The 8966-nt window shown below is 47.3% G+C and overlaps 1 protein-coding gene across 1 annotated transcript in view; it reads left to right on the forward strand.

Annotated features, from left to right (window-relative positions):
• The window catches only part of Oat (ornithine aminotransferase), a 22000-nt gene extending 20603 nt beyond the window's left edge, over positions 1–1397 (forward strand). Inside the window, exon 11 of the mRNA XM_008846019.2 lies at positions 657–1397. Coding sequence (XP_008844241.1) covers positions 657–817 — 161 coding nt within the window. The 3' untranslated portion in view covers positions 818–1397. The remainder of the gene's footprint in view (positions 1–656) is intronic.
• Positions 1398–8966: the final 7569 nt, after the last annotated feature.

Below are 8966 nucleotides of genomic sequence, written 5' to 3' on the forward strand. Positions count from 1 at the left end.
TCTCTTGTATCGTCTCCCCCCTCTATCATGGTTTTCCCACTTAAGGTGCCTGCACTTCCCCCCCTTTCTTCCTTACTAATACCCTTGCTCCCATGATCCTACCTCTGTTGAACTGCTTCTTTCTCCTTATCCCCTAGGTTCCTCATATACCCTTTTTTTAAAAGACAGGGTCTCACTGTGTAGCCCAGGCTGGCCTCAAACTCAGAGTGCTGAGATTAAAGGTGTGTGCCACCATGCCCAGCCTGTAACATAATCTTTTAAGAATTAGAGCAAAGCTTTCTTGGGCTCAGAGCTTCCTTTCCTCAACAGGTACTGGGGATCCTCTTTGGTGAGGCTGCCCATTGCCCTTGCTTATGGCAAGGGGTATCAAAGCATTCATCTTTAAAAAATATTTTCTCATTTTTATTTTATGCATATGAGTGTATTGCTTTCATGTATGTAAGTGCACCTGTGTCATGCAGTGCCTGCTGAGGTCAGAAGAGGGCATTGAATCCCCTGGAACTAGAGTAACAGACGGTTTAAGGCCACCTGTTGGTGCTGGGAACCGAACCAGGGTCCTCTGCAAGAGCATCCAGTACTCTTAACCTCTGAGCCATCGCTCCACCCCCCTCAAACATTCATCTTTGAGCATACATTGTGACTTTTTTTTCCTGTAGATTGTGATGCTTGGAAGGTGTGTCTGCGACTCCGAGATAATGGGCTTCTAGCCAAGCCAACCCACGGTGATATCATCAGGTTTGCCCCTCCACTCGTGATCAAGGAGGATGAAATCCGGGAGTCCGTGGAAATCATTAACAAGACCATCCTGTCCTTCTGAGAATGGGAACTGCCCAGTGGCCCCAGGAGCTGCCTGGAGACTGGGGTCTGGTGAAGCTCTTCTTTCAACAGGGCAGATTCCACCCCCATGTCTTGAAAGATATTTTTTTTAATATGTATATTTTTCAGTTGATGCATAATAAGTGACATTTATGGACCTGCAGCTGGCTGTGTAACATTAGTATGAGAGTGAGTGGCATCTGTGTTCGGTTATGTTTTTGACTGTGAGTACTTTCAGAGGTGAAGTGTATCTGTCTGTATACAGAGAGCCTTCAAATCCAGGCCTTCAGTATAATTTGCATAAGTTTTTATAATTTCCTTGCTGGTATAAATGTTTTATATTTAGATTTGCTTAAACTTATACAGTTGAATCATAATCATTGAACGTTAGATAATTAAAGGTTAAGCCTATGTAAAATACTAGATTTTAGTAAACTTTGTATTGGCCAATACCAGAGTATATTCTATAGATTCTAAGAATTCATTCCTAAATTACATTTTAAGTGCTTGATTGCAATTTGTAAAACATGTTTATTTTCAGTATTTCTTTGAATAAAGCTTAGTTTTCCTTTTTACCCAAACCAGAGTACTTTGCATTTCCATATTAGAAATTATCAACATAATACACATCCTCACAGCCATGGCATCTCATGACGTGTGGCTGTGTTGTGATGTCATCTCCTATCGGGAGCACTGGGCGTGTTTTGGGTTTTCATTCTAAATAAAGCTTTGGCTGGTTCATATCTTCACAATGACATTTTTTTTCCCCCGTCTTTTTTTGAGATAGGGTCTCCCTGTAGCTCAGCTGGCCTGGAACTCACTTATATAGACCAGGCTGGCCTTGAACTTACAGAGATCTGCCTGCTTCTGCCTCCCAGTGCTGGGATTAAAAGCATATACCACCATGCCTAGCTGAGTTTTTTTCTTTTCTTTAAAATTTTATTTGTGTTTCTGTGGAGTAACTCCCTAGAAGGTGCTTGCTGTTCAAAGGGGATGAACTTTTAAACTTAGTGTCTGGGCTGCAGAGATGGCTCAGAAGATAAGAGCTCTTGCTGCTTTTCCAGAGGACCCCAGTTTGGTACCCAGCACCCAAGCTGGGTGGCTTACAAGGCCAGCTTACTCCAGGGGATCCAATGAGTTCTCCCTGGGCTTCTGCACATATGGTGCACAAATAAACACTAAAGAAGCCGGGCGTGGTGGCACACGCCTGTAGTCCCAGCACTTGGGAGGCAGAAGCAGGCCGATCTCTGTGAGTTCAAGGCCAGCCTGGTCTACATAGTTCCAGGACAGCTGGGGCTACAGGGAGATGCTGCTTCAAGAAGAGGAAAAAAAAAAAAAACACTCAAGAAAAAAACACTCAAGTTCAGTGGTGCTTGACTATCCCCTCCCTCCCCCAGGCTCTGCGAGGCCTCTGGTCAGCAGGATTGGGTCTGTGTTTATTCCAAGAATGTCTTCTTACTTGCTGCCAGAGTTCAATTGTGTGAGCAACAGGGGTCACTGCAGTTGGGCCAGCTCCCAGGCCGGGTAATTTTGCAGCTCCCTAGAGATTCCTGAGTGTAGTCAAAGTGGAGAACCTCTGGTCTTTGCAACCTTATTAAAATGTAGATTCAGACCCTTGGGTCTGTGTCATACACCTAGAGAGTCTCACTCTTCGGAGAAAGCCTAAAGGCTGGGTGAACTTGCAGATGAAGCTCCTGACTCAATTCCCCAAAGCCCATTGTATACTGAGATAGAGAGAAGAGAGAAGAGCTCAGTTGTGCAGAACAGTTAGACCCTTGATGTTAGGAGGTTCAGGAAGGTGCAAAGCCTTGAGTTCCCCACAAGCCAGGTTTTGATCTGGTGAGCCTGGGATCACTGGGAAGGGGGGAAGCAGGGAAGGGGACCTTTCTAAATGCAGTTAGAAAGCCAGCCAGACTGACTCCCAAGGAATCACTTAGCATGCTTACACTACTGTGCCACCTGCATGTGGCAGGCAGTGGTGAGCAAGGCACAAGGGCCTGCTTGCTTCTCTTCCCCCAGGAGGATGGAGTCCTAGGGAAGGGAGCTGCTTAGTGGTATGGCCCATTAGAGCCTCATGTTCCTCACCAGGCGATGGGATGTTACCGATCTTTCAGGAGCAGGATGAATAAAAGAAATAATGTTCTAGGTAAAACCCCAGGCGTACTCCTGTTTACTAAAAGAGCAACTGTTGTTTTAAAAAATACTTATTATTTTTATTTTATGTATATGAGTATATTACATGCATGGACGTGCACCCATGTTGTGCAATGCCTACAGAGGTCAGAAGAGGGTGTCAGATCCCCTGGAACTGGAGTTACAGACAGTTGTTAGCTGCCATGTGGGTGCTGGGAATTGAGGCCAGGTCCTCTGTAAGAGCAGTCAGTGGTCTTAACCACTGAGCCATCTGTCCAGGCCCATAAAAGAACAACTCTGTTTTAAAGGAAACAGAATAGTTTATTCTGAGCCAAATATGAGTAACCATGGCCCTCAAACACAGTTGCCCAGAAAGGCATGTTCCACTGTGGAAGAGGTCACATGCTTTTAATAGCCATAGTGTTATAGAAAATTCAGAGACCAACAGCCAAAGTCAGATGAGGAGAGGGAGTTTAATTTCACCCTAGTGGGACTGACCCAGTAAAAAAACAGTCATACCTTTAATCCCAGCACTCCAGAGGCAGAGGCAGGTGAATCTCTGTGAGTTCAAGGCCAGCCTAGTACATATGGAGTTTCAGGCCAGCTGGGACTACAGGGAGACCCTGTCTCAAAAAAAAAAAAAAAGCCCCTTGTTCAAGTTTTTGGGGGCTTTTATACTCATGTGTGAGAAATGCAAGCAAAAGGGACATAGCATATAGGTGGTAATTAAGTAAGGTGACATAGGGCTGCAAAGGTTACAGGAATGTGAAAGCCTTGGAAAACAAAGACTTCTATGTTTTAACCACAGGGGAGGTGGGGTGGGAGAAGAGTCCAGTTCACCTCCCATTCTTCTTATCTTTTCCTGGGGCCTTTCAGGGTCCAAAGTTCTTAGCAACCATTACCTAGCAAGAATTTTAGCAATTCTTCCTGGCCTTTACTTTCTATCACAATAGAACGAAAGGGAAATCATTCATTCATCAGTGTGCTTACAAAGTACATAGATGGGGGTCATCAGGTAGAGGGCTGGGGGGGGGGTCTCTCACCGGGTTCAGATGCCATCTTTATTGCATTCTTAGCTTTAGGGTTAGTGAAGGCTCAAGGTCCACCAGGCTTAGCAATTCATTCTGTAAGTTCCCTCTAGCAACCAGGATGCTAGGTCAAGTACAGGCATTGCTGGTAAATGGCTATTAAATTTTAAAAAATTTATTTTTTTATTTTATGTGCATATGTATATTGTATGCATGTGTGCAAGTGCACCTGTGTCATACACTGCCTGTGGAGGACAGATGAGGGTGTAAGATTCCTTGGAACTGGAGTTATGGGCAGTTGTTAGCTGCCATGTGGGTGCCGAGATTCGAATCCAGGTGCTCTTAACCTCTGAGCCAACTCTCCAGCCCTATAAATGACTATTAAAGGGACCAATGAGAATGTAATCTTGGCTCTATAGGCAACATCCAGGTCTCTCACCATCACAGTATTGTAGTCAGTCAAGGTCTGTCAGTGGCTCTTTAATTCAGATGTGACTTCTTCAGAGAAGTACAGTTCTCACTACTTGTGGATAATGGAGTTGCTAGATTCTCTTCTCCCCTAACTACAGGAATTGACAAGAAATCTAGAGAAGGGAAGGGTAACTTCCAGATAGGCTTGGCTGTATGGTGAGGGGAGGAGCAGTCCCAGGCAGAATCTGCACAGAGTAGAGTACATTCACATACACAAGCCCGTGCTTCTCAGTGCTGGATGTTCAATAGTCACCTGCCCCCCCCCAGTCAGTTACATTACAGTGGGGCCTTTGTATCAGGATAGCAGGTGTTGGGGGGGGGTCTCTGTTGCCGCCCTGTATTGCCCAGCCTCCATTCCAGGTCATCAATAAGGTGGAGATGTATGCCTTTGAGCATTGGACCAAAGTGTGTTCCAATGGTAGCACTGTGATCCTTTACCTGGACAAGGAGGGGGCAGGGCCTCCACCCTACATTCCCAGGGGATTGCTAAATTCCCTTGCAAAGTGGGTGTTTTAGTGTAAATTCAGGGCATTATCCTTTTAACAAGGCCAGGTACTATACCATCACTAAAGGGCCACTGGTGAATGAGGCTCACAGACTCTGACCTCATGGGCCTTTTTAGTAGGTATATTTACTGAAAAAAAAAAGTTATTGAGTTCTGCTTGGCTGGCACTGAAGGTTGGAAGTGGTTCAAAGAAATGGCATTCATCAAACACTCTGTGCCAGGCACTATTCCAAATACGTTGTCTTACAGCAATTACAGATGGGGAAATCAAGGCTTAGAAAAGCATGCTTGCCTGGCTCATTGAAACAGGAAGTGGGAATGCCTTGGGTGGGCAGCACCAGGCTCTGAGGGAGGTGGGGTGGTCTGGTGTCTCAGGGGCTGGAGGTTGGCAGCACCATTCCTTTGTGTCTGGAGCATACTGAGATGGCTCCTTGTGTGTGAAATGTATTTCACTTCATTTCTAATTTGGGGGAGGGATTTTTAAAAATACAAGTGGGAGCTATTGAAATGAATAATAAATATACGATAGTAGCTTATTCCTGTTAGGAAAAACTAAAATGTACTCTAGGACATCCTCCCTCATTCCCTACATGTATAATAGCTCAGTTCAGAGTTTTATTAGTTTCCCATCCCAGCCTGTTTTTTGATTAATTTGCAAATGCAATTTGCTCCTTTGTATCAGCCCTGTTCTTTAAACTGTCCATGAAACATCTGTCCTAATGTGGCCTTTATAATTTGCACCATAGTAGTTAAAGATGGGACCTTGAGTGGAGGGTGACATAGAGTCAAAGGGAAATTTTCCCTCTCAATGTTCCTTGGAGGAAATAGAGAAAGGTTGAGAGAACAGGCATGTAAAAGGTGTGTGTGTGTGTGTGTGTGTGTGTGTATGTGTGTGTGTGTATGTGTGTGTGTATGTGTGTGTGTATGTGTGTATGTGTGTGTGTGTATGTGTGTATGTATGTGTGTGTATGTGTGTATATGTGTGTATGTGTGTGTATGTGTGTGTGTATGTATGTACGTACGTATATGTAGCACTTGCATATCAAATCCCCCAGAACTGGAGTTCCAGGTAGTTGTGAGCTGCCCCATGTGGGTGCTGGGAACCTAACCTGGGTCTTCTATAAGAGTAGCAAGTGTTCTTATTTTTAGCACACTCTAGACACCATACTTTCAGAGTTCTCTGAGTTGTAAGAGCAGAACCTGACTTCAAGCAGTTCTTGAGTCCTGCCAGGCCAGGATATCCTATAAACCTGCCAGTGTTAGGTCTGGAGACCTACTGACCTATGGCAGCTTTCCCCCAGGCCAGCAGGTGGGTCTTCTTTCCTGAGATGGCAGGTGACAGGTGCTAGTGTAGCAGCCCCTAATCTTGTTTGCCTGAAATCACTAATTTATGATTCCTGAAGGCTAAGCCTTGTAGCTGTTAACACGGAACTAATTTCAAGATCTGTATACAAACAGCACACAAAACCACAAGATTTCCCTAGAGAAACCTGGGGTCAGGGACCTGGCTGAGGGGCTGCTTCTGCCCCAGGTGTGTTCCAGTTAGTGGGTTCAGGAGAGAGGCTCAGACAGAACGGATGAGCTGGAGGGCACACAAGCTGGGGCAGGAACCTGGCCAGGTGCCCTGATGACTGTGGAGGTGGAGAGCAGCTTCAGTCTTGCTTTGAGCTGTGTTGACCTCAGGCTAGTTCATGCCCATCTGTTCTTTATGAAAAGAGGGGGGTTGAATTGGGCCCGTTCTCTCCGCCCACCCTCCTCCCTTTTGTAAATTCAACCCAGGTTTTAATATACTAGGCAATCACTCTACCATTGAGATACATACCTTAGCTCCACTTCTTAAAGTGGGGTCTTCCCTGAGGGTGTTTGGAGGTGAGGCCGGGTGCTCAGTGAGTCTGAGGCCTCCAGCCAGTGGGTACCTAGAGTCAGCTGGTCTCATCAGAGATGGGTAGGTGGCCTTTCTCCTCCCGAGACCTAGTGCCAGCACCAGGCCTGGGGGCCTGGCTTGGGCAGGATGCGCAGCCGGGACCAGGCAGGGCGCGTACCAGGACGGCAGAGGGCGCTGCCTGCAAAGCGTTGCCGGGAACTCGGCCGAGAGTCGCCACGACGCGCGTGCGCAGAGCTGAGAGCTGGGGACAGGGGCGGGGCCTGATCGGGGCGGGGCCTTGGCCGTGCTGTCCTCCGCCCCGTGGGTTTCCTGAGGCGTGTCGGGCGAGTACTTCGGGCTACAGGTCTATGTACTTTTGAGAAATTGCTTATTACTCTGTTGATTGATTGCATTTCCATGTAGAAAACGGAGAAAATGCAGAAACACCCCCTCAGGTCTGGGTCCCCCCTGGCCTGCGTGCGCTAGGTGTGTCTGACTCTGAGAATCATGTTCACTCACTCGGTGCCCATCTTTTCCCGGTGCAGAAGAATTGGTCCCTGAGCCCGGAGAACGACTCCAGCACAGCGGGATCCTTATAATGATGGTCACCTGTGCATTCGCTGGAAGGGGGTTCCCTAACCCTGTGGAAAGGGCCTGTGTAATTGTGTAATTCACCCGCGGTGGTGGGAGGGCTCTGCAGCTTGGGGAGGGAAGGCTGGTGTGTGTGTGTGTGTGTGTGTGTGTGTGTGTGTGTGTGTGTGTGTGTGTGTGTGTGTGTGATGGAGCCAGCCTTTGGCTTCAGTCTCTGCCAGCGTACAATGGATTACAGGCACTTGTCCTTGGGAGGGAGAGGACACCTGCCAGCAGTGGGAGGATGGGGGCCCAGTGCACCTGGCTGTGGTTTATATTTGACCCCTGTCTGGCAGCCATTAAGATGGTGATGACCTAGATAGCCAGGTCTGGGAGCCTTGGGTGTGGGTGCTGCAGGAGAAGAGACATGCCTATTTGTCAACCACCCTGGGGTCATGGCCCAGGCCTCTACAACAGAAAACAGATTAATAAAGAGAAAAGCATACACATTTATTGAATATAATTTTATGAGGCCAGGGAGCCTTTGAAGGAAGTGAAGAGATAAATGGTAAACCTGTGTATTTTTATTTTGTCTTTTTTTTTTTTTTTTTTTGAGCTGAGGACCGAACCCAGGGCCTTGCGCTTGCTGGGCAAGCACTCTACCACTGAGCTAAATCCCCAACCCCAAACCTGTGTATTTTTAATTAAAAAATTTTTATTATTTTTGTTTTATGTGTATGAGTGTATTGCCTGCATGTGCGTAAGTGTACCCATGCCGTGCAATGCCTGAGGAGGTCAGAAGAAGGTGTCAGATCCCCTGGAACTGGAGTTATGGATGGTTGTTAGCTGCTATTTGGGTGCTGGGAATAGAACCTGGGTCCTTTGCAAGAGCAGCCAGTGTTCTTAACCACTGAACTATCTCCCCAGCCCCAAACCTGTGTATTTTTAAGACTGGGTATGATTGAAAAAAAAAAAAGAAAGAGAGGGGGAAAGAGAGAATATGAATATCTTGGGGGGCATGTGACTGGACAGAAGCAGAAGTGTATGATCTAATGATGATGAATGGAGGGACTTGGCAAGACCTGTTCCGTCTTCTGTGGCCCTGCCTTCAGCATCGAGGACTTTCCTTTCCTCCACATTGGGAGAACACCTGTCCCATGGAGTCTCCTGGGCCTGCTTCAGCACAGTTGGTGAAGGCTCTTGGAGGGAGTCCTGAAGAGGCACTGCCCTTCCCACTCCAGGCACAAGCAAGGCGCTGCCCAGCCCCAGCCCCCGCCCCCAGCAGGTAGAACGTTCTTACTGAGCAGAGTGCTCAAGTCAAGCAACCTCTGCAGCCAGCCTTACTCTCCTTTAGAAAATGGGAGCAGCAGGCTGTGGGCTGAGTCAGCCTTCAACCTCACCTGCTGCAGGGTCGGTTTCTAATCGCAGGCGCCTTGCCCAGGGCTGGCGCCCCTCTCCACATGTCTCCATCTGATGAGGGAATGAGTCATAATGCTTGTTATTTCTCAGTGAAGGCCACCCCATGTCATTCATGCGGGACTCCCAAAAGCCAGCTGAGAGGAGGGCAGGCAGCCCTGAC

This window comes from Nannospalax galili, unplaced genomic scaffold, assembly GCF_000622305.1.
Source record: "Nannospalax galili isolate Female #2095 unplaced genomic scaffold, S.galili_v1.0 scaffold362, whole genome shotgun sequence".
Lineage (NCBI taxonomy): Eukaryota > Metazoa > Chordata > Mammalia > Rodentia > Spalacidae > Nannospalax > Nannospalax galili.